Below are 26,694 nucleotides of genomic sequence, written 5' to 3'. Positions count from 1 at the left end.
TTTTTAAAAGCCATTAGTTATTGGAGAAGGAATGGCAACCCACTCCAGTGTTCTTGCCTGGAGAATCCCAGGGACGGGGGAGCCTGATGAGCTGTCGTCTCTGGGGTCACACAGAGTCGAATACGACTGAAGTGACTTAGCAGCAGCAGCAGCAGTCAACAAGCCACAATCATCCAACACCTCTTTACTTGTATTTGATTTATCACGTGTAACAAAACTAACTCCTTAATGTCTTCTAGAAGCTAATCCATGCTCCCGTTAACCTGATTGTCTCAAAGCTGTCTGTGTGTAGTTTCTTCCCTGAATCAGGATCTAGATGAAGCAAGCTTAACACTGTACGTGGTTGACATGCATTATATTAATCAGAAACCACCCCTTTCCCTTCACTGTCATTTATTTGTTGAAGAACTTGACTCATTTGTCTCATAGAATTTTCCACATCTGCATTTTAATGGTGCCATTTAACATGTTTTTCTCTCTTCTAAACTGGTAGTTAGATTTTGTACTTGGTTAAATTGAATAGTTCTGGATATTTCAAAGTATACCATTTTTAAGGAGAAAATAATATGAGATTTATCTGCCTTTTAAAAATATTTCATTTGGATTTGTCTTTGAGAAGAAATTAAACTATTTTTAAAAATATCACTGCTCCCGAAGCTTTTAAAATTCTGGTGATTTTATCCATTCCTTTTATGCTTAGGATTATTATTTCTGACAAGGAGAATAGAGTGCTGTATATCCTTGGTCTCTTCCTTGCTTCCTCTCTCCTCCCTTCCCTTTCTTTGTTTTCATCTACCTAACATTTACCAAGACACTATGACACGCCAGGTGGTATGATTGAGGCAGAAGATTAAACCTTGAATGAAACAGACTTTGTAAGCTCCCCGGGGCTTCCCTATGCACCAGAGGAAATGGATAGGCAATAAGCAGTGATGACAATATCCTCGGCAAGCTGTGGCATGGCAAGCACAAGGTGCTTTGGGACCCTGAGGAGAAGAGTGTGTAATCTCCTGCGAGGAAATGCAGGGCAGCTTCCTGAGAAAAAGTGGCGTCTCATCTGAGACCCGAAGGGTGACCAGGCGGTAGCAGGTGACGTGTCAATGAGGGGATGGGAACGGTGCATACACTAGTCTGGAATTAAAGGTGATCAGGCAGGGTGCATTTGGGCATGTGCCCAGCAGAGCGGCGTCCTCTCCTCTGCCCTGGAATGTGCCGAGATGGATGCTGCCAACATCAACCTTTGGAACCTTCCTTTCCCAGCCCTTCAAGATTGAATGACCCCTAGCGTTCTTAAGGAAAGTCCTGCTTTCATTCAGGCTGCAGGTCAAGTATAGCTGTTCTAGAAGCCATTTGGTCTTTCTGCATCAGTCTGTACTGGTTCATTATTTGTTAATTCAAAGTTTAAATTTTAGAAAGCAATGTTAAAATAAGTTTTTGAAAGCTGTCGCTTTTATATCTTTTGTCCTGACGTATTCCCATAACTCTGCATTTGTATATCTGTCAGTTTGACATCTCCACATAGACATGTACAGGTGCTCTTGGACCAAACAAAACTCTTAATTCTCTCTTTCCCCAACCTGCTTCTTTTTCCTCTTTATAAAGGTACCTTTTCCACCTAATTCTTTAAGCCAAAGCTTTGATTCCTCTTTTTCTTTCTATCCTGGCGTAATCCCTTTAGCAAACTCTGTTGACTCTGCTTCCCAATCCATGAACTTCTTACCTTCCCCGTAACATCCTTGTCCAAGCCATGGCTGTTTCTTTCTTGGCGTGTTCTTGCTTCTGCTCTTGCTCTTCCCCACAGTATTCTTTATATAGCATGCAGGGTCATCTTTGTTTTTTTTTTTTTTCCAAGTATCATTATGTATGTCATTCCTTTGCTTGAAGGCTTGCAGTGACTTCCCATATCATTTAGGATAAAACTCAGATTCTTCAGTAGAATGCTGAAGTGAGTACTCATTAATCTTCAGTTACACCAGTTCCAGTTACATCGTTTCTATTTCTGTTTCTCTGTCTTCCGTTCTGCTTGCTCTTATCATGTGGATCTTCGGTTCTTCGTCTTTCTCTGTTGCTCCTGTGTGTATGTGTGCACTCTGTTGCTGAAGCTTTCTTTTTGAATAACATTAAGATGAATATTATTTCATGATTAGAGTCTTGTTTTCCTGCTTTTATTTTTAAAAAACAGATAAGCAAAATAATTTCTTTTAACTCTCAAGAGAAAAAGATGAAAAAAGTTTGTTTGTTTTACGTCGTGGGTTGCCCTGCTGTATATTCCTCCCCCTTTGAGGAGTGGTGATTGGCAAAATAGATGTCTCATCTCTCACACCAGATGCCACTGTTGAGGAAGGGTCTGTAGAGCTTGCTGTCCAGTATGGGAATTACTAGCCATATGTGACTATTTAAATTAATGAAGATGAAATGGAATTAAACCTGCAGTTCTTTCATTGTGCTAGCTATGTCTCAAGCGCTTACTGCCACAGGGGGCCGGTGGCTGCTGTACTGCGTGGCGTGCTGCAGAGCATCCCCTGTTGGACAGCGTGCCTGCAGGTGGATGCTTTATTATGTGTATGCCACTTGTGAAGCGTGCTAATTAACCAAAAGTTCAATTAAAAACCCTTTTTTAAACTACAACAAAAACACTTTTTAAATTGTATGAAATTTATAGCAATACAATACTGGTGACCGATCTTATCAAAAAATGGACACGTGAAATGAAGATCTGTTTTACAAAGAACAGGATACTCATGGTGTATATTGGGTTACAAAGCAATTGATGACATTTGTTTCAAAAGCTTAATGTGCTATTCATTTTTATTTCAGATGATCCTGTACATGCAGCTCCAACCACTTCTACGCGTGTGTTTTATATCAGCGTAGGAGTTTGCTGTGCAGTAATATTTCTTGTAGCAATAATATTAGCTGTTTTGCACCTTCATAGTATGAAAAGGATTGAACTGGATGACAGGTATTGTACATCTTTGGAGAAAGGAAAAAAATAAAAGCAGTTATTTGCATATACATGGGAGCCTACCCACACCCATGCTTAGTGGAGCACAGTGGTGCAGGGGAAGAAGGGAGGGTGGTTAAGCCCTGGCCAAAGGAAAAATACCGTCTTTGTGTTTGTAGTTTTATTTTAAAAAATTTGTGAAGTCAGAAATTACAGTTTATTATTTGGTGAAAAAGTAGAGATCAATTTTTTTCCTATCCCCTTTGACATGACTTGTCTTCTAGACTTCCAGTGCCTTTTTGAAATAGCCCTGCTTTTTCCTCCTTGCTTGTCCCTCCATAATTATCTGTCCATTCGTCCATTCATCCATCCAGTTTATTAACATTTATTGAGAACCTGCTATGATTTAAATCATAGTTCTCAACCTGGTTGCCTATTAGAGTCATGGGTAAACTTTTAAAATATATTGACACCCTTTCCAAAAATTCTGATGTTATTGGTCTAGGGTGGTGTTTGGGCGTTCAGTATTATTATTATTATTTTTTTTATTTAAAGCTTCCCTGGTGACTTTAATGTGTAGCTTTTGAGATACACTGGTAGATATTATGCTAAGTGCCAGGAGTAAAACAATAATGATGTACTATCATGGCTTCAAGTATTTAATCTTTGACATTAAACATGTTTATAAAAGTTTATAAACTTGATGATATGTATTCTAGTGTGGGAATATAGCAGCTTGTCCCAGCCTGGGTGAGTCAGGATGACTAGAAGTACATTGTAGACAGGATAGGGTAAAGAGGTAGAGATGAAAAGATGAGTTTATTTTCTTAGTCCACAGTTCTTGTTTCCCTCCTTAGTGATTCCCGCTTGCTGACTGAAGACATTCTCAGCTTCGTGACTTGGCTTTCAAGGTGTCCTCCTTTAAAGTGTGGAGATAAGCACCCCTTCCTCTTTGAACTTGCCTCTTATGCTCCAGTCAAGTAATTACTTCTTCCTCACCTTTGCTCTACTCTTTGCCCTCCAGGACTTTTGTTCATGCATTCTTTTGTTCCCTATATTTGCCATGGATTCAAACCCTCTCCATTCTTCACATGTCAACTCCATTGCCATCTCTTTCATGAAGTCTTTTTTAAGCCCCCCAGCTGTCAGTTTCTCCCTCCTCTTTTTGTCTCTCTTTCCTTCCCTGTTTCTCTTTTTCTCTCTGTTTGGTAGCAATTACTGTACCTTTTCCCTATGTACTTGTCTTTCCTGCTCGAATGTAAGCTTTTTCCAGTTAGGAAGCATTGCATCTTACTGCTGACTCCCCCAGTCCTATGTGGTGTCATACGTATAGTGAGTAAGCATATGTGCGGCAGAAACAGCACAAGGGAATGGGGGACGCTGGTTGGATTAATTCCTGCCCCTAAGTATTCTCTGTCCCCTCGGTCACACTTTTTTTTATCTCAGCAGAGAAAGGAGGTCAGAGTAAGAAAAGAAACACATGGGTGAGGTGTTGCAGAATATGTTTTGTGTGTATGATTGTGTTCATTAGATTTGGGTTTTGTAGAGAAAGAGCTAAGGAGGTCGTGACGTAACAGGAACATTTTGATGGGACTCTTGAGAGAGGGTATGGCAGAGTTAAAGGTCACTGGGAGGCATAGCATTTCAGAGTTAGTCTTGATAAACACATTCTTCTTGAGGGTTTGCTTGTGTGTGAGGGCTCTGAACCATGTACAACCAGGTCAGAGTTGTATAAAAACTTAAGAATTTGTGGGGCTTATACCTTTGCTGCTGAAATAATTCATTACCACCCATTAATTGGTGTTCCAGTTCTCTCTAGTTTTTTGACAAAGATTTCCAGACGATGCCTGATGAGAAGCATCTTTCATCATCACTTGTTTTCAGGGTACAGCCTAGTGGTTAAGAGGATGGACTGGAGCTAACACACCTCTGAATTCTGGTTGTGCTACTTGCTAACTCTGTGGCCCAGAGGAAGTTTTGTAGCCTCTTTATGTCTTGGTTCTCCTCATCGCTAAAGCAGAGATGATCATGGCACATGCTTAGTAAGCATGTTGTTAAGTTCTAGTGAAATAAAACTGTAAGCTCTTAGAACAAGCCCTGCCTATGGTAAGTGCCATTATTGGGCTGCTTCTTTTCAGAAAGTTGCAGTGTACTGCTAGTCATGGATTGATTTCTTCTTCAACTCTTGCCTGTTCTACTGCTGCTGCTAAGTCGCTTCAGTTGTGTCCGACTCTGTGCGACCCCATAGACGGCAGCCCACCAGGCTCCCCCGTCCCTGGGATTTTCCAGGCAAGAATACTGGAGTGGGTTGCCATTTCCTTCTCCAGTGCATGAAAGTGAAGTCGCTCAGTCATGTCCGACTCAAGTCGCTCAGTCATGTCTGACTCCTAGCGACCCCATGGACTGCAGCCTACCAGGCTCCTCTGTCCCTGGGGTTTTCCAGGCAAGAGTACTGGAGTGGGTTGCCATTGCCTTCTCTGCCTTTTCTACTAGCTGTTACTTATTACTTGACAGCAAGCTAATAGTGGTGACTAGAAAGTTCCCATGTAGTAATCTAATAGTATTGAGGCACTTGCTTCTTCTCTTTGCATTGGGGCCTGTGAGATAACAATGACTACCACTTCATCAAGTGTTGTCTGCTAGTACTATACCATGCTCTGTATGTGTAGTATTTTATTTGATGCTCACAGCCACTTAATGGGTATGACGCTGTCCTTGTTTTAAAGATGAAGAAATAGACTTGAAGAGATTAAATAACTTCTTCAGGATTGCGCTGCTAGAACCAGAGCAGAGCAACAGGAAGGACTCCTTGTTGTTGTAATGAAAGTGAAAGTGTTAGTCGCTCAGTCATGTCTCAGTCTTTGCGAGCCCATGGACTGCAGCCCGCCAGGCTCCTCTGTCCATGGAATTCCCCAGGCAAGAATACTGGCGTGAGTTGCCATTTCCTCCTTCAGAGGATCTTCCCAACCCCGGGATCAAACTCTGGTCTCCTGCATTGCAGGCAGATTCTTTACTGTCTGAGCCATAAGGGAAGGCCAATTGTTGTAATAGATGTATTATAATAACTCAATATTGTAATTGTATAAAGCACTTATATTTGGTTTTCCTGATGGCTCAGGCGGTAAAGAAACTGCCGGCAATGTAGGAGATCCAGGTTCAATCCCCGGGTTGGGAAGATCCCCTGGAGAAGGGAATGGCTACCCACTCCAGTATTCTTGCCTGGAGAATTGCATGAACAGAGGAGCCTGTCAGGCTATAGTCCGTGGGATCACAAAGGGTCAGACACAACTGAGCAATTAACACTTTCACTTCTTTTTTCATTTGTTATATGCCAGGCACTGTTCCATGTGCTTTATATCCATTAATTCCCTCAGTCTTGACAACAGCCCTGTGAGGTTTGATGGAACCCATGGCTCCACGGAATTCCTTGCACAGGGATGGAAGAGAGTTTTTCCATTCCTACACTCAGGAGCCAGAGTCCTGTTCTACACAGCTTATTTAGAGGCAGAGACCAAAACTGCCTAAGGGGGTGCTCATACCAAGGGCAGTTGGAGCCCATGTGTGTGACTTGCCCTCTCCTGACAGTACAAGCTCATCTTTTCCATCTCTGCTGTGCCGGGGGAGTGTGTTCTGGAGAAGCAGAGCTTCTGTGAAGCCTTTGCACAGAGGGACTGGCCTCTGCCCTGTCTGCCCCATAGTCTCTCCCTGTTGGCCCTTGAATATAGGAGAACTCATTTCTTTGTGGGTTGCTTGAATTTGTTGTTTGACAGTATCTTCATTTTCCATTATCTCATTACTGGTGACAAGGCCATTTTATTTCCCTTTATTCATTTCTGTGTCTGGTGTCTAATGGCTATCGTTGAATGAATATTTCATGAAGAATTTCTTGAAGGAGGGATGAGTGGAGAGAGGCAGGAAGCATTCTGTTAGAGCAGTAATTCTTTGCCTCTTTTGATACATATCAATAGCTCATATCAGAAGCAACCATTCTGTGTGCTTTATAGCTTTCTATATGAAGAAAGTGTGTTTTTCTCTGTTTATTGATTGATCCAGTAAGTGTTAGTTGAGTTCTCACTAAGGCTCAGTTGGGCCCACTTGAGGCCTCTCGGGCCAGGCCCTGGCTTTAGTGTTGGGGAGGAAGGAGTGAACAAACAGGTACTTCTCCTGCTTTCATGGAGTTTATAGTCTGCTGTAACAGATATTAAACCAGAAATCCCTGCTAAAATGTAGGCTTCACGAAAGTAGGGATCTTTGTTTATTGTGTTCACTACTGTATCGTCAGCACTTGGCACAGTATCTGGCATATAATAGACACTTAGCAAATAGTGTTGAATTAATAAATGAATTAGATATATAAATATAAATTATAACAAGTGCTCTGAAGGAAAATGATGATCTTTGCCCTAAATTCTAGCTTTAACTCTATAGCAGAGTTAATATCTGCTAATCTTACTTGCTTATGAAAGTTAAATGAGATAATTTATTTAGACTGGTATTAAACTATTAAGTGCAAGCAAGTGTACATTTTTATCTCACTTTTTATCTCGTGCTGTAGCTATGTAAATACTGATTTTAATAGGTAACAAGGGTTGATCCTCAAATGCTCCATCTTTCTCTCATAAATCTGGGATTTCAAAGGTTTGTTCTGGCCGCTTGACATAGTGCTTTGCTCATTATTCATTTCAGTTCAGTTCAGTCGCTCAGTCGTGTCCAGCTCTTTGCAACCTGCAAATGAATTGCAACACGCCAGGCCTCCCTGTCCATCACCAGCTCCCGGAGTTCACTCAGACTCACGTCCATCGAGTCGGTGATGCCATCCAGCCATCTCATCCTCGGTCGTCCCCTTCTCCTCCTGCCCCCAATCCCTCCCAGCATCAGTCTTTTCCAATGAGTCAACTCTTTGCATGAAGTGGCCAAAGTACTGGAGTTTCAGCTTTAGCATCATTCCTTCCAAAGAACACCCAGAGCTGATCTCCTTTAGAATGGACTGGTTGGATCTTCTTGCAGTCCAAGGGACTCTCAAGAGTCTTCTCCAACACCACAGTTGAAAAGCATCAATTCTTCAGCGCTCAGCTTTCTTCACAGTCCAACTCTCACATCCATACATGAGTACTGGAAAAACCATAGCCTTGACAAGAGGGACCTTTGTTGGCAAAGTAATGTCTCTGCTTTTGAATATGCTATCTAGGTTGGTCATAACTTTCAGCCACTAAATATGTACATGCTCATAACATTGTTGCATGCTCAGGCTTTTCAAGAATCTGAGGTGGTACAAGAGTGCCACCTACTGTTGAACTAGTAAATACTTTGGGATCTGTGCATATTTATTCAGTCATCAGTGTTGGTTGCAGGTAATATTTAAATTGTACTTTCCACATATATTATGTAACTTGAGCCTCCCCTAGATCCTGGGATGTGGGTTTTCTTAATCCCATTTTATGGGTAAGTATTTGTATTCTATTATATTCTCCATCTTTGGGAATGATGATGCTTCTGTTCCCTCCCCATTACTGAATCCTGGACTTCTGCAGTTTTAATTTCTGATGTGATCTTTGAGTCGTGCTCAAAACTCCAAAAACGGGTGCTCTGTGGTTCTAAGGATTAGGGATGGTAATATTAGTAATAATGAACATAAATAGTAATAATAATTTATAAATGTATGTTTGAGGGCAGGGCACTGACCTAAAAGGATTATATTTTTCATGTAATTATTTTAGCAGCCTTTTCAGGAGGTAGTATTGTAGTCATTTTACCCATCACGAGTTTGAGGCTCCAAAAGCACTATCTTGCCTAAGGTCATACAGCTAGTTAATAAATGGTGCTGGCAGTTTTGATTTCAAGGTTATACTTTCCATCTCTTCACTGTGCTATCCTGTACCTACTATACATGTAGACCTATATAGATCAATTTTTGAGTAGCAGCTTTTTGTCATTATGTGTATTTTTAATCATTGGGCTTTGAAAATACAGAGCTATTGTGTGGGGTGTGGTCATTCGAAAGATTTCCATATTTAGGAAAGTTCGGAGTCTCTGATTGGACTCTGCTGATCCTACAGCTAAGGGAGACATGGAAAGTAGCCCTTCCTTCTTGAGGGTATGACATCTTGCCTTTGATTTCACACCTCATGCTGAATTTCTATGCTTTGCTTTTCCACTGCTGCAGAATTACTAGACTTGAGGCAGTGTAATTAGAATGTGGTCGAGGGTGACCTGGGATAAGGTGGTTGTCCACTGACAAAATGAAAGGACATTGATTTGTAGTAATCTTGAGTATGAAGTTGTTTGAGCCTACCAGCTTCTGGGTCTCTTGATTACTTAAAAAATGTGGCATAATAAAATGCTTCAAGTGCTAACGATTTCTAATAAATTCTATAAATTCCCAAAAGGTGGGATTAGGGAAGTAGAAGAAGCAAAATGTATTCAATTAAACAGACTTGAACCAGGTAGGATATCCCTTCCCAAGCTTTGAGCATGTTTGATTTGCTTTCATATGCCATCATCTGTAGGCCATTTGGTTATGGACCATCATTAAAAGAATCCTGTCTTTATATTCCTGATCTTAAAAGCGATCTAAATTGAGTGGCATGAGTTCTTAACTAAGTATTGGTCCACAGTTCCCTAACATATTGTATGAGGTTCAAGACTGCTATCTATGGTATTCAAAGAATGCTACATTTTGTGAATGACTTTGATATGATGAATCACCTGATGATTGTGGAGGGAGAAAGGAAAGAAAAAGAACAGAGCTCTGCATTATGAAGTAGAGTAAAATTTCAGTATGAAACTTTTGTGATGGCGATCCATGTATTATTGTGATCTCTGTTAAGGTTTTAAGCTGGTTATAATGGCTGCATGCATTTTGTATGTATTGAAAAAGGAAATTTCTCATTGAAGCTGACTTGCCAAGTGTTTCTCTTTTAAAAATTATTTGCAGCATCAGTGCCAGCAGTAGTTCCCAAGGACTGTCTCAGCCATCTACCCAGACAACTCAGTATCTGAGAGCCGACACACCCAACAATGCAACTCCTATTACCAGTAAGAGTTAATTTAATTCTAAAAGTTAAAGATGATTTACTAAAATTGTTTATGGTCTGTCCTTGGTCCTGTCTTCTTGTCCTTGGTTAATTACTTATGGGACATATGCCATGCTACATTCATAGAATCTAACATGTACAGAATTAGGCTTAGTTGTTAGAATTAGTTTTAGGGAGGTTTCTATAGATTATGTTAAAAGGGCTACTGAATCACTTCTGTACAAATTCAAAAGGAGGATTTTCAAATAGTTAGAATAAGCCACTGAGCTGTATGAAGACGGAGACTTGGATTTTAATGAATTATTTGGTCTCATGGGCTGTGGTAAGGACTTTACATTGCTTTCTGATCATGATGGTAAACTAGCTGCCATTGGAGATCTAATTTCCTTTATTTTAAACAGAATTTTAATTAAAGTTTTTATACCGTAGCTGTTCAGGGGAAAATAATCATTCTTGGAGTATAATTTAGACATAATGAGGATTGAGAAACGTCATTCACCAAACAAGAAACAACACAATCATCAGGATAGACAGTGGGCCACAAGTCAGGACTCAACTCACTGGTGCCATTGATTAATTAGGCTCTTGTAGGCAAGTTACCTTTATCTCCCTTGGACTGACATTTACTTTCTAGTAAACTAAAATTAAGAAAAGAATATCTGTTCTTGGACTTCCCTTGCGGTCCAGTGGTTAAGAATCTGCCTGCCAGTACAGGGGACACAGGTTTGATCCCTGGACTGGGAAGATCCTACAGGCTACAAAGCAACTAAGCCTGTGCACCACAACTACTGAGCCTGCATGCTGCAAAATACTGAAGCCCGTGTGCCTTAGAGTCTGTGCTCCGCAACCAGAGATGCCACCACAGTGAGAAGCCATGCACTGCATCTAGACAGCAGCTCAGCTAGAGACAAGGCCAGGCACAGCAATCAGGACCCAGCACAGCCCCCAAATAAACAGATGATCCTAGGAGTGAATGCAAAATGCAAAGTCAATTAAAAAAAATGATAAACAACATTATTTAAAAGATAATATCTGTTCTTCACCCAGTGCCCTCCTGTGGTCTTTCAGTATTGTTTCTCATTAAGAAGAATCAGGATTCTTTGGAGAAATGGATGATCTTAGGACTGGGTCAGGAATAAGTAGGATAACCTGGGACATTTGTTGAGCCAAAAATCAAGGAAACTACTAAAGACAAGAGCTTTCCAAAATGGAACCATTGAGCATCAAAAAGAATAGTGATTGCAGTAGATTGAAGTGATATAAATGTGAAATGTAGAAATGTGTAAAAACCCACAAATTTGTAGTGATACTTTTTTTAAAAAAGTTCCTTATGGGAGTTAACTGAGGCACCAATAATACCTTACTCTGATAGCTGAGCATGAACTGTTTCACACTAACCAGATAGTGCTGGCTTATGAAGGGAACATTTTTTTTAAACAGAAAAGTCCCAGCTAACAAATGCAGAAGGAATGATAGACTCAGAATATCATACCTGCATCCCCTAATAAAATACTTGATTCAGGAGAAGATTGCCCATGTTTTAAACTATACGAACAAAGGGAGGTAGGGAGCTTTACCATTTGAGAGATCATAGTGTTACTGCCTGAATCCGCTCCTGGAACTTAGCATCATTAAAAGTAGGATAGCTAGGTAGTTTGTCTTCTTCCCCCGCAGAGAGTTAACCTGGATCTAATTAAGGCTATAACTCTGACTTTGAGTTTACAAGGATAGAGGAACGAGTTAGATGACACTAGAAGAGTCAGATGCTGGACTTTCTCCAGGATAGTTGATCTAGTTTCTTTAGTAAGATGTGGCAAGAAAAAGGAAAGGGGAAAGAAGCGGGCATTGTAGCTTAAAAGAAATCTAAGAGAAATCATAGCAGCAGTTAACATCTCCACCAAGGAAAGAAAGATGTATGTCCCTCAGGATATAAAATGATAGATGTGAGGGTAGTTCAGATTATTCCTAAGAAACACCTCATTGCTTTAAATGTTTAGCTTTGCTCATTAGAGTCATTTCTTGATTGTGGATATAACCTTAAAGAGGTAGATAAGCAAATCATTATATATGCTAAAAGCAAAATGCACTTTAAACAGTCAGTGGAAGTTATTTTTTGACAGATTTTTAAGTTTACCACCAATAAGTTTACTTGTTTTTGTAGACATTGCCTTAAGGAGATAGATACTTCATTTCTTATGTATGATACAAAATAAATAGTGTTTTTTAAAAAAACCAACAGAAATATATTTGCCTGTAAATAAAAAAAGTGAAAGGAGCAGAAAAAAATACTTGAAGATAAAAGAGTCAAGAGTTTTCAAAAATAACAAAACGCAATAGTATACAGATGGAAGAAACTCAGAGAACTCCAGGAAGGATTAAACACTCATATATACTAGACATACACACACACCTAGATGTATCATGGTCAAATTGCTGATCAGTGGGATCAGGTTTTGTCATCCTAATGCATCCTTTTATAATAAAGTTTTTCAAAGCTTGTCATGTAGTTCTTCCAGCAGCCACTGATAATCATTGTCTGAGTCCACCCTTTCTTTCGGGATTTTTCTTCCCTAAAATACCATTCCAATTTCTGCTTGCTGATAACACTAGATCGTCCTTTTATTCTAACTTTTTTTTGTTGCAATGATAATTTTAATTTATGGCCAGAAATTTTGTTTTGCTATCATCATATTAAGAGTGAATATGAATCCAGGGAACTGAAAAACGAATATGGATCTCACAATGGTATGACTAGGCTGTATGGATGCTAGAATGATTAAACCAATTATATATGTGTATATATATATATATATATTTTTTTTTTTTTAAGAAAAGATATTTTTACAAACATCTCTTCATTTGAAGTTTTTTTGTTAGGAGACTATATTAGAAAATCTTTGGAGAAAAAAGCAGTTCATTCAAGGGATTAGATTAATTCCATGAGTCAAATCTTGTTTCATTCGGCAGAAAAGCAATTGAAGTGGTATTAATAAAATATTATTTTTAATGTTTCTTGTTTTAATTCTGCATTTTAAGGTTTTGGGGTAGGTGGGAAAGTGTTTCTTTAAAATTTAGTATGGCCTTCATAAATAATTCTCCCTGTGTTTGCCTTTTTCCTTTTTGATTCTTACCTTCATTTGTTCCTGTGACTTGACTCCTGGGGTTCTAACTGAACTAGCTGATCCTGATGCCATAAGAAGGTATTTATATTTCTTGGTTTGGCTTTGTTGGCTCCTCAGGTTATCCTACCTTGCGGATAGAGAAGAACGACCTGAGAAGTGTCACTCTTTTGGAGGCGAAAGCTAAGGTGAAGGATATCGCAATATCCAGGGAGAGGATAACTCTAAAAGATGTACTCCAAGAAGGTACCTATTCTCTCAAAATCAGGTTTTCAAGGAAGATTTACTGTTAGTATAAATATTTTTTTTGTTTCAAAGTTTAAGAATTTCATCTCATTTCATCCCTAAGGATAGAAAGCAGTTCAGTTCAGTTCAGTCGCTCAGTCATGTCCAACTCTTAGCTACCCCATGAACCTCAGCACGCCAGGCCTCCCTGTCCATCACCAACTCCCAGAGTTTACCCCCATGTCCATCGAGTCGGTGATGCCATCCAACCATTTCATCCTCTGTCTTCCCCTTCTCCCCCACCCTCAATTTTTCCCAACATCAGGGTCTTTTCAAATGAGTCAGCTCTTTGCATCAGGTGGCCAAAGTATTGGAGTTTCAGCTTCAAAATCAGTCCTTCCAATGAACACCCAGGACTGATCTCCTTTAAGATGGACTGGTTGGATCTCCTTGAAGTCCAAGAGACTCTCAAGAGTCTTCTCCAACACCACAGTTCAAAAGCATCAATTCTAAAGCGTTCGGCTTTCTTTATAGTCCAGCTCTCACATCCATACATGACCACTGGAAAAACCATAGCCTTGACAAGACGGACCTTTGTTGGCAAAGTAATGTCTCTGCTTTTTAATATGCTGTCTATGTTGGTCATAACTTTCCTTCCAGGGAGTAAGTGTCTTTTAATTTCATGGCTGCAATCACCATCTGCAGTGATTTTGGAGCCCAGAAAAATAAAGTCAGCCACTGTTTCCACTGTTTCCCCATCTATTTCCCATGAAGTGATGGGACCAGATGCCATGATCTTAGTTTTCTGAATGAGTTTTAAGCCAGCTTTTTCACTCTCCTCTTTCATTTTCGTCAAGAGGCTCTTTAGTTCTTCTTCACTTTCTGCCATAAGGGTGGTGTCATCTGCATATCTGAGGTTATTGATATTTCTCCCGGCAATCTTGGTTCCAGCTTGTGCTTCGTCCAGCCCAGCGTTTCTCATGATGTACTCTGCATAGAAGTTAAATAGGCAGGGTGACAATATGCAGCCTTGACGTACTCCTTTTCCTATTTGGAACCAGTCTGTTGTTCCATGTCCAGTTCTAACTGTTGCTTCCTGACCTGCATACAGGTTTCTCAAGAGACAGGTCAGGTAGAAAGCAGTGCACAATTTATTTCCTCTATAAAACTGATCTGTATTTTCCCTTTCTTTAGATTTTTAACTTGCCTTATTAAGCTTTGGTACGATTTTGATATTCAAGTATATTAAAGCATGATTATTAGTGTTTATCACTTTTAAAAGGATATTTCCTGTTCTTGTCCAGAGATGATCACTTGCACACAGGCCTTTTTGAAACATTCTAAGTAATTTTCTCTGTGATGGAAAGTACAGAGGTTCCAGCAGAAGGAGATGCATCGGTATTGGAGTTATGCCCAAATTCCAGTCTCAGTCCCACAGTTTATTGCCTACATGACCTTAGAGAAATCATTTCCTGTCTTCCATAGCCAGTTTCCTTGTCTATAAATATGGGCTTATGTTTTCTACTTTAGACACGAAGATTAGATGAACTGATGTACATTAAATGAAGTAACACATGATAAGTGTTTGAGAGATAAGACCCTGCCCTTCCCTGTTTGCTGGTCCTTGCTTTCTTTTTTAAGTTTCAGGGTATTGACTGGGGACAATGCTGAAAGAAGAGGACAGAAATTAATAATAAAATACTTTCCTGAACGCTTCAAGTTGTTAAATAGACAGTAACTTTCCCCCTTCCATAACTCAGTTTGAAGTGTTTTGGATGCATGTGAGTCATTCTGAATTCATCTATCAGTTAGAGATGCTTGTTTGTCAGTCACAGCCAAGGGAGGGGTTTGAACTGTCCCAGAGGCAAATAGTCATTAACGGAAGCAGGGTCTTTTTGAGTGTTTTTGAATGTATAAGGAGAGTCCATTTTTCTCCTTTGTCATTGCTCTGAGGCTAAGTCTAGAAATTTATAAATGTCTCTGTGGATAGCCCATTGCTGAGCTCCAGTGCTCTTGCTGCTGCTAAGTCGCTTCAGTCATGTCTGACTCTGTGCAACCCCATAGACGGCAGCCCACCAGGCTCCCCCATCCCTGGGATTCTCCAGGCAAGAACACTGGAGTGGGTTGCCATTTCCTTCTCCAGTGCATGAAGGTGAAAAGAGAAAGTGAAGTCGCTCAGTCGTGTCTGACTCTTTGAAACCCCATGGACTGCAGCCTACCAGGCTCCTCCATCCATGGGATTTTCCAGGCAAGAGTACTAGAGTGGGATGCCATTGCCTTCTCCCCAGTGCTCCTAGCTGTATCGTTAGTTTGTTTAGGCTATTTCAGAATGAATTCTCATAGACAGTTTAAATACGTCTTTTCTAAAAGCAAGTTAAGATGTTTTGTGGTTTAAAAAGAAGGAAAATAAAAATTCGAGTCTTGTTATGCTAGGGCTGGAGTAATGTTGATCACATTTGGCCTTGTTATGTTTAAATTGTATTGTGCCAGAAAGTTTTGTACTTATAATTTTATGAGCATTATCATATGATCTCAGTAATTATTGTTTTTCCTTCTAGGTACTTTTGGGCGTATTTTCCATGGGATTTTAGTAGATGAAAAAGATCCAAATAAAGAAAAACAAGCATTTGTGAAAACAGTTAAAGGTAGGATTTGTTCCCATCCTGTCTCCATAATGCTTTTCTGTCTAAGGTGGCTTATGCCAGTGAAATTGTTTCTGATTTTCAGAGTGTGACAGACCTTTCAATAAGTCCATGTTAATTTAGCTCATACAGGCTAACTTTTAGGAGATTTGTGTTGTTCTCATTAAGGTATAGAAAATAGAAGCTAATAGTTAAGACATTATGCATTTGTTAAATGGTACTCAAAAGTGAAAGTCACTCGGTCGTGTCCGACTCTTTGAGACCACATGGACTATAGAGTCCGTGGAATTCTCCAGGCCAGAATACCTGGAGTGGGTAGCCTTTCCCTTCTCCAGGGGATCTTCCCAACCCTGGGATCTAACCCAGGTCTCCTGCATTGCAGGTGGATTCTTTACCAGCTGCGTCACAAGGGAAGCCCCAGATAGTACTCAGGCTTCCAGTTAAACTGCATCCACTTAACTTCTTTTTTCCTATATCTAATATTATGTTTTTCCTAGGTTCCAATGTTTGGTTTTTCCTTCTTAAAAAACATCTCAGCATACCCTATCCCCAGTACTGAGGAATTGTAAAGGAAAAGATGATCCACTGTATCTTATGTGTATTGCTGTTATTTGCCTTCCTCTCACTCCTGGTCCCCCCCTTTTTTTTGCTATTATATATAATTTGCAGAAAATATCCACTTGTGTGTGTTCTATCTTGGTAGGGTTTTACAGATACAGCCATAGTTAGAATTGCTGCCCCATGAGGTATTTACATTGAAAATTTTGATAGTTGTTGCCAGATTGTTTTCTAAACGGTAGTGCCTAGTTTATATTTTCATTAACAGAATACCTATTTTCACATGTTCACCTTTTGGAGAAATATACTGCTTAGATTTTCACTTACTGGTTTATATAAAATTTTCAGTTAGAGATTCCCTATAAAAATATACTAGAATATTTTAATATGGTTTATTGCCTAATACTGGTAAATTAGCAAACCTTTTTATGATATTAAAATTTTAATGATTTATGATTGGTATTTGTAAAAGCTTAAAAGTCCCTTGGACTGAAAGGAGATCCAACCAGTCCATCCTAAAGGAGATCAATCCTGGGTGTTCATTGGAAGGACTGATTTTGAAGCTGAAACTCCAATACTTTGGCCACCTGATGCAAAGAGCTGACTCATTTGAAAAGACCCTGATTTTGGGAAAGATTGAGGGCAGGAGGAGAAGGGGACGACAGAGGATGAGATGGTTGGATGGCATCACCGACTTGCTGGACATGAGTTTGGGTAAACTCTGGGAGTTGGTGATGGACAGGGAGGCCTGGCGTGCTGCGGTTCATGTGGTCTCAAAGAGTCGGACACAACTGAGCAACTGAACTGAACTAAAATAATTCTTAGTTGAGTCTGTTTGCTTATTTTAAGAGAAGGAAAAAATGTGATAATTTAAAGAGTACTTAAGTAAGCCTGACAGTGTCTGATGTAAGGTGAGATAACTAGAATATTTTGGAAAAACAAATTTAACATTTCAAATGCATAAATTGAGGGCAAAACTAAATTCAGTTTTATGAGTAGGAGGTGACAATTTTATGAAGTTCACAACGTTAACTTATAAGAACTTATGTTTAATGTTAATTTACAAGAACTTATGTTTCTAAATTTACTTAAAGGAATTCTTGAAAAGTATGAAGGGCTTATGTTTATCATTTCTAAAAAGTTCGATTGTACTAATCTAACCAAAAAAATCTTAGGAATTTACTTTCTTTTAATTTAGCAAAATTGTTTAAGGATGCTACAAGCACAAACTTACACTTTTCTTTTCTAAACAAATGATTTAACTTACTGTGTTCAATATTTATTCATTCACTTCTCCTAACCGTAAAACACTTTTAAAAATGGATATTTAAGTTTGGTCCCACTAGGTTTTCTGACTAGTGTTGAAGGATACTTTACCTATTACTCTTTGTAAATGTAAAATTTGAGCCCTAATTTTAATAACATCTGTCTTTTGTTACACTTTCTCCACTTTTTAAAGGAAACATTTCCCCTTAATTCTAATATTCTTCTGAGGTTTGTAAATATTTTATGGATAATTTAGAACTGAGCTAATATTAATTTGTTCTGAATAAATGTAGAATTAACTAAAGAGGTTTCTATACAGAATTGGGTTGATTTAGGATTGGAATGGGGAGAAAAGGAAATAATAGTGATAAGAAAACACAATGCAGATACTGGGACTGTTTTCACAAGATAAGATTTCTCTGTCTGTATACATTTGCATTGTAGTCGCTTGCTTGTTTCTGTATCTTACCACTGTAATTATAATGTTCTTTCTGAGTTACACGGAAACCAGAGAAGGCACAGTGAGTCCTTAGCCAGGATACAGTCATGGTTTGTGTGGGAAACACGGAGGAAGTGTTCTGACCACAGTATTTGCTTTAAAATTGTTAGGTAGCTCCACATGATTGTCTCTGAGATTTATTCTCTTGGAATGTTAGTTTTATTTTTTAATTGAAGCCACATAGAGCTGACAGAGTTCTCTCACAAATCTGTGTGCTTTGTTACACGCTGTACAGTTAGAAGTACAGCTTAAAATACAAAAATAAGTTTTTAAAAGATCAGTGACCTTTCCTTTAGGCATAAGCACAAAATTGGAGTTTGGCTTCTTAAAAAGTTCATAATTTTTCACAGAAACTTAATGGATATGCTAATATAAATTTCGAGAGATTGAAATTAGGAATCTGAATTTCACACATTGAATATTGTGAAATTGAATTCCGTAAAATAAATGAATGAATTTGAAGTTATTGGTATTAAGTTCTTATTTTCTTTTGTAACTTCTAATTTTTTACAAATTAGAAATAAGTAGGCTTTTAAAAAATCATTTTGTTCTTTCTTGAAACTTTTAGAATGTAAATTATTGTATAGTATTCTTTTCAAATACATACATTTTGAGTTAGACCTTTCAGTATTTAAAATTAAAAGGCTAAGGGCCAAACTGGGTAAAGAATCCAGGACAATGATTTTTCCTTACTAAATGTATAAAATTATTTCCCCCCAAAGTTTTCTTAGCTCATTATCCAGCTCAAGTGTCCCTTGCTTAATAGAACATGCTTATCAAAGTTAAGAACTTGAAAAATTATGCAAAACATGACATTGTGAAATTACTTCTTATTTTACTTGGATCTCTGTATTAGCTGGCAGGAAGATAAACTCTTACCAATTAGGTGCAGACCTCCAACTATTACTAGTTTTAAATTCTAAAAAATTCCTTCCAGCCCCCAAATACTAATAGTTCTGACCATAATTTGATTAAAAATTATTTATATTACAGAAAGAATAAAAAAGACATATCCTGCCATTTACTGAATGATCCTAAATTTTAAACAGTTTCTAAACAACTAAAATTTATTTCAACAGACATTGGGGTAAAGTGATTTTTCCAAAGTAGCAAGTGTTTCAAGTCCTTGGGGTTGTGTCTACCTGTTTTTTATTCCTACAGAAGTTTTAAGTGAAGCCATCTGGAGTGATTCCATGGGTTAGTCTTGGAAGTAAGTGAAATTAATAATTTCTCAGCTTCGACAGCTCCACTTTTAAGGAATGAGCATGTAATCATGGTGCTTGTGTTTAGTGGTCTGGGTTTTATTGATGGTTCACCATTTTCTTAGGTAGGACTGGAAGCTGGATGTTGGCTTTTCCAATCTTTGTATCTTCTTCTCCCTCCTGCACTGATTATAAGATATGTGAATTATTATTACTATTTTCTTCTACTGTTGACATACATTTTTGGTTTCTTTGAAAGTATTTTTAAAGATATACTCTTGACTTTGTTTTGATATCTAAAAACCATTTTAAAAAATTAAAATTCATTTTCAGTTCATTTCTAAGGCAAACCATTCAGTATCACAGTAATCCAAGTCTATGCCCCAACCAGTAATGCTGAAGAAGCTGAACGGTTCTATGAAGACCTACAAGACCTTTTAGAACTAACAACCAAAAAAGATGTCCTTTTCATGATAGGGGACTGGAATCCAAAAGTAGGAAGTCAAGAAACACCTGGAGTAACAGGCAAATTTGGCCTTGGAATACGGAATGAAGCAGGGCAAAGACTAATACAGTTTTGCCAAGAAAATGCACTGGTCACAGCAAACACCCTCTTCCAACAACACAAAAGGAGACTCTACACATGGACATCACCAGATGGTCAACACCGAAATCTGATTGATTATATTCTCTGCAGGAAAAGATGGAGAAGCTCTATACAGTCAACAAAAACAAGACCAGGAGCTGACTGTGGCTCAGATCATGAACTCCTTATTGCCAAATTCAGACTGAAATTGAAGAAAACAGGGAAAACAGCTAGACCATTCAGGTATGACCTAAATCAAATCCCTTATGATTATACAGCAGAAGTGCGAAATAGATTTAAGGGCCTAGATCTGATAGAGCGCCTGATGAACTATGGACTGAGGTTCGTGACATTGTACAGGAGACAGGGATCAAGACCATCCCCATGGAAAAGAAGTGCAAAAAAGCAAATTGGCTGTCTGGGGAAGCCTTACAAATAGCTGTGAAAAGAAGAGAAGTGAAAAGCAAAGGAGAAAAGGAAAGATATAAGCATCTGAATGCAGAGTTCCAAAGAATAGCAAGAAGAGATAAGAAAGCCTTCTTCAGAGATCAATGCAAAGAAATAGAGGAAAAGGACAGAAGGGGAAAGACTAGAGATCTCTTCAAGAAAATTGGAGATACCAAGGGAACATTTCATGCAAAGGTGGGCTCGATAAAGGACAGAAATGGTATGGACCTAACAGAAGCAGAAGATATTAAGAAGAGGTGGCAAGAATACACAGAAGAACTATACAAAAAGGATCTTCACGACCCAGATAATCACGATGGTGTGATCACTCATCTAGAGCCAGACATTCTGGAATGTGAAGTCAAGTGGGCCTTAGAAAGCATCACTACAAACAAAGCTCATGGAGGTGATGGAATTCCAGTAGAGCTATTTCAAATCCTGAAAGATGATGTTGTGAAAGTGCTGCACTCAATATGCCAGCAAATTTGGAAAACTCGGCAGTGGCCACAGGACTGGAAAAGGTCAGTTTTCATTCCAATTCCAAAGAAAGGCAATGCCAAAGAATGTTCAAACTACCGCACAATTGCACTCATCTCACATGCTAGTCAAGTAATGCTCCAAATTCTCCAAGCCAGACTTCAGCAGTACATGAACCGTGAACTTCCTGATGTTCAAGCTGGTTTTAGAAAAGGCAGAGGAACCAGAGATCAAATTGCCAACATCTGCTGGATCATGGAAAAAGCAAGAGAGTTCCAGAAAAACATCTATTTCTGCTGTATTGATTATGCCAAAGCCTTTGACTGTGTGGATCACAATAAACTGTAGAAAATTCTGAAAGAGATGGGAATACCAGACCACCTAACCTGCCTCTTGAGAAATCTGTATGCAGGTCAGAAAGCAACAGTTAGACCTGGACATGGAACAACAGACTGGTTCCAAATAGGAACAGGAGTACGTCCAGGCTGTATATTGTTACCCTGCTTATTTAACTTATATGCAGAGTACATTATGAGAAACGCTGGACTGGAAGAAACACATGCTGGAATCAAGATTGCCAGGAGAAACATCAGTAACCTGAGATATGCAGATGACACCACCCTTATGGCAGAAAGTGAAGAGGAACTAAAAAGCCTTTTGATGAAAGTAAAAGACAAGAGTGAAAAAGTTGGCTTAAAGCTCAACATTCAGAAAATTAAGATCATGGCATCTGGTCCCATCACTCCATGGGAAATAGATGGGGAAACAGTGGAAACAGTGTCAGACTTTATTTTTTGGGCTCCAAAATCACTGCAGATGGTGACTACAGCCATGAAATTAAAAGACACTTACTCCTTGGAAGAAAGTTATGACCAACCTAGATACTAGCATATTCAAAAGCAGAGACATTACTTTGCCGACTAAGGTCTGTCTAGTCAAGGCTATGGTTTTTCCTGTGGTCATGTATGGATGTGAGAGTTGGACTGTGAAGAAGGCTGAGCGCCGAAGAATTGATGCTTTTGAACTGTGGTGTTGGAGAAGACTCTTGAGAGTCCCTTGGACTGCAAGGAGATCCAGCCAGTCCATTCTGAAGGAGATCAGCCCTGGGATTTCTTTGGAAGGAATGATGCTGAAGCTGAAACTCCAGTACTTTGGCCATCTCATGCGAAGAGTTGACTCATTAGAAAAGACTTTGATGCTGGGAGGGATTGGGGTCAGGAGGAGAAGGGGACGACCGAGGAATAGAAGGCTGGATGGCATCACCAACTCGATGGATGCGAGTCTGAGTGAACTCCGGGAGTTGGTGATGGACAGGGAGGCCTGGTGTGCTGCGATTCATGGGGTCGCAAAGAGTCGGACACGACTGAGCTACTAAACTGAGCTGAACTGAGCTGAACTGAATGAAAATATACTATTCACTTAATGGATGTGTTCTTTTCAAACAGGAAAGAACATCCTCTATTTTATTAAGATAGAGGAATCCTTATAGATTTGTACAAATATTTGATGGTTTTTTATTTAATTCACTTGAAGGTGTAGACTAAAGATATTAATAAACTGCGTTATCGTGTTTTATTTCAAAAACATTGAATTAAAAGCCAATTTTAGTTCTGTTTGTTACCTGGAGAGAAAACCATGAGTTCAGAAGCTAAAAATAAAATGGAATAATCCTACTAATTTTGACTAGTATATGAAAATGAAATCTTTTTCTCCTAATGTAGTGGTACTTCTTTTTGTTTGTTTACTTACATAGAGGTAAGAAGGAAACAAGAAAAGGCACCACCGTCTCCTGTGGTCATTCTTTTCTAGTTGTATGTTTGTAAAGTTAGAAAATTTAAACGGGACAGAAAAGTACAAAATGTAGCTCTCCTACCTCTAAAAGTAGCCACCCTAAACAGTTTCTTATGACTCTTTACCAGTAAGAAGAAAAACATCCAAATGTATCTAATTTTCAAAAACCATCTTTTAAAATAATTTTTATTGGAGTATAGTTGACTCACAGTGTTATGTTAGTTTCTGCTGTGTAGCAGAGTGAATTAGTTATACATACATATATATCCACTGTTTTAGATTCTTTTCCCATATATGTAGGTCATTACACAGTACCGATTTGAGTTCTCTGTGCTATACAGTAAGTTTTTGTTGGTTATTTTATATATAGTAGTGTGTATAAGTCAGTCTCCTGGTTTATCCCTCTTTCCCCCCTTAGTAACCATAAGATTGTTTTCTATGTCTTTGGCTCTAATTCTGTTTTGTAAAGAGGTTTATTTGTATGCTTTTTTTAGACTCCGCATATGCCCTGTCTAACTTAATTCACTCAGTGTGACTGTCTCAGGTCCACCTTTATTGCTACAGATGGTGTGATTTCATACTTGTTTATGGCTGAGTAATATCCCATGTATATATGTGCCATATTTTCTTTATCCATTCCTCTGTTGATGGACATCCAAACAAATTTGATTTTGAAATATAGCTGATCACATAAACAGTTTTTTTACCTTGCTTTTAAAATTTAATGTATCTTTTAAATATTCCTGTGTCAGTGCATATAAATCATTTTTTAAATTAAGATATCTGCATAATGTTCTCGCATGCTAAAATTTAACTAGGTTTCTGTTGATGGGCACTTTGGTTTTTGGTTGTTTTGAGTTTTTTGCTGTTACAGTTGAACAGTATTCTTGTTAAGTTATGTATAGATGAGTTTTTGTGAGTAGACTTTTAGCAGTGGGATTAATGATGGTACGTGGTATATGTATTTAAAAATTTTGATGGATGTTGCTTCCTCTGCCTACTCAAGATGCTGTTCATGAGCCTGTTTACACTCTTGCCCAAACTGGCAGGTAGCTGACTTTTTTGTCTCTTCCAACCTTAAGAGGAAAATGGCATCTCGTAGTTTAATTTGCTGATGACTCAGACAGTAAAGGCAACCCACTCTAGTATTCTTGCCTGGAGAATCCCAGGGACAGGGGAGCCTGGTGGGCTGCTGTCTATGGAGTCGCACAAAGTCAGACACGACTGAAGTGACTTAGCAAAGTAAAGAATCCCCCTGCAATGCAGGAGACCCAGGTTTGATCCCTAGGTTGGGCAGATCCCCTGGAGAAGGGAATGGCTACCCACTCCCTTGAGAATTCTTGCCTTGAAAAGTTCCATGGACAGAGGAGCCTGGCGGGCTACAGTCTGTGGGATCACAAAGAGTCAGACACAGCTGAGCGACTTCACAGTTTAATTTGCATTTCTTTATTTAGGAATGAGGCAGAAAATCCTTTTTTAATTTTGCTGATTCTTTATGTTTCTTTTTTAAATAAACTGTTTATATCCTTTGCCTCTTTTTCAATTTTTTTTCCCTGTTGTATGAGCTCTAAGCGGCAGGGTGGGGACGGGGGAGTTGGCCCTTTATATGCCTTATGTGTTGCAGATATTTATCCAGCCTATTACTTTCTCTGCTTTGTTATTTCAGCTTTATGTAGTCAAACTTATCCTTACTGGCGTTTGTAAATATTGACCTTGTCAGTGAGATTCTATGTACTACAATAGAATTTTAGGCTAGACCTGTTTAGATTTACCTGAAACTTTTAATGAAAATTTACCATATAGTCTGTTATTCAGTCACTAAGTCACATCTGACTTTTTGTGACCCCATGGACTATAGCACACCAGGCTCCTCTGTGTACCACACTATCTCCTGGAGTTGGCTCAAATTCATCTTGATCAAAATTCCAGCAGGTTTTTCTCATAGAAATAGAAAAACTGATGCTAAAATTAATGTGGAAATGTTACAGATAAAAAATAGCCAGAATAATCTTGAAAGAGCACAAATTTGGAGAATTTATACTATACTTGATTTTCAGATATACTAGAAAACTACAGTAATCAAGAAAGTGTTATATAGACTTAAGATCGATGGAACAGATTCAGTTCAGTTCAGTCGCTCTGTTGTGTCTGACACTCTGCAACACCATGAAATGCAGCACGACAGGCTTCCCTGTCCTTCATTATCTCCCAGAGTTTGCTCAAACTCATGTCCATTGGGTCAGTGATGCCCTTCAACCATCTCATCCTCTGTAGCCCCCTTCTTCTCTTGCCTTTAATCTTTCCCATCATCAGGGTCTTTTCCAGTTAGTCAGCTCTTCATATCAGGTGGCCAAAGTATTGGAGCTTCAGCTTCAGCAACAGTCCTTCCAGTGATTATTCAGTTAATTTCCTTTAGGATTGACTGTTTTGATCTCCAGTCCAAGAGACTCTCAAGAGTCCTCTTCAGCACCACAATTCAAAAGCATCAATTCTTTGGCTCTCAGCCTTCTTTGAGATAGTTCCTTACTAATATCAGAAAATATTGGTGTCATAAGTGTAATATCATCATACTATATATGACAATATTTTTTTCTTTATATGCAGATCAAGCTTCTGAAATTCAGGTGACAATGATGCTCACTGAAAGTTGTAAGCTCCGAGGTCTTCATCACAGGTGAGAGCAGAAACCACTCAGCATTTAAGTGTTAAGTACACTTGGTAACATAGTATGCTATGTTTTTTAAAAATGATATAGTGTGTTCTTAATTGAAAGCTTTTTTGGAATAGCTTAATTTTTTTCTTGAATATAAAAATGAAATGCATGCTCATTGCACAAAATTTAAAAACAATAAAATGTAAAGAAGAGTATATAAGCTCACATCTAGATAATTATAGCTGAGCTTTCAGGAAAGGGCTAATATTTATGTGTATATTTCTCTTTAAAAAGTAGGATAATGATATACGTATGCTAAAAAAATATTTGTTAGGAAATTTTGTGCATCTAGAGCAGGAGTCCCCAGGCCTGTTAGGAACTGGGCTGCACGACAGGAAGTGAATGGCGGGTGATCTAGCAAAGCTTCATCTCCTGCTCCCCATTGCTCAGTTTACCACCTGAATCCCCTCACCCCCGCCACATCTGTGGATAAATTGTCTTCCACAAATCCAGTCCCTGGTGCCACACAGGTTGGGGACCTCCAATGTAGAGTACCAAAGACCAGAATAGAAACACCAATAAGCCCACAGCTTAAATTCATTGATAGTTTACATTTTGCCATTTGTGCTGTGCATATGTCTGTATCATACATTTATTTAGATACAGATAGATAGGTATTTGTGATTGTGGAAATATTTTAAACTAAATTGGATATCTCAGCACTTTTAATGCATTTCCAGCATGCAATTTTCCAAAACGTTGAGAATATTTTCTTACAAAATCACAATACTATTATCTTTAATAAGGTTAGCATCCTTCTTGTTATAGCAAAACAACATATTTAACTTTTCATGTAAGTAACTAGATTCATATCCAGTTTTAAAAGACTACTTGTAGTTCATTAAATGGTGCATCAAATTTTATTTAACCAGTCTCTTATCATTAGTTTTCAGTATGATTTTTTTAAAGATACATATAGTTCTGTTGTATGAAGAAAATTTTTTAAAAGCTTGATAGCAGTCCTTTTCCAGAGCTATAACAAGATATTCTAACTTATGAGCCAAAAGGGGCATAATTACAGTATCACATTATGTAGCAGTATTAGTGTTTGGGCAGTGTGTTTGTTGTTGTTGTAAAGCACTGTACAGAGTCAGTTTAATTTGTGTGCCTACTGGAAATTTGGTCACTTATGTTTGAAAAATGGGAGAGTGACCATCCTTATTGGAAGATATTTATGGACTTCTAGGAAAA

The 26,694-nt window shown here is 38.6% G+C and overlaps 1 protein-coding gene across 1 annotated transcript in view; it reads left to right on the top strand.

Annotated features, from left to right (window-relative positions):
* The window catches only part of RYK (receptor like tyrosine kinase), a 110,387-nt gene that overhangs the window by 42,744 nt on the left and 40,949 nt on the right, over positions 1–26,694 (top strand). Inside the window, exons 6-10 of the mRNA XM_040232817.1 lie at positions 2,818–2,962; positions 9,879–9,979; positions 13,218–13,343; positions 15,881–15,967; positions 25,395–25,464. Of these exons, the coding sequence (XP_040088751.1) occupies positions 2,818–2,962; positions 9,879–9,979; positions 13,218–13,343; positions 15,881–15,967; positions 25,395–25,464 (529 nt within the window). The remainder of the gene's footprint in view (positions 1–2,817; positions 2,963–9,878; positions 9,980–13,217; positions 13,344–15,880; positions 15,968–25,394; positions 25,465–26,694) is intronic.

The sequence above is a fragment of the Oryx dammah genome, unplaced genomic scaffold (genome assembly GCF_014754425.2).
Source record: "Oryx dammah isolate SB20612 unplaced genomic scaffold, SCBI_Odam_1.1 HiC_scaffold_2, whole genome shotgun sequence".
In the NCBI taxonomy this organism is placed as follows: Eukaryota; Metazoa; Chordata; class Mammalia; order Artiodactyla; family Bovidae; genus Oryx; species Oryx dammah.
This window is presented reverse-complemented; position numbering and strand designations above follow the sequence as displayed.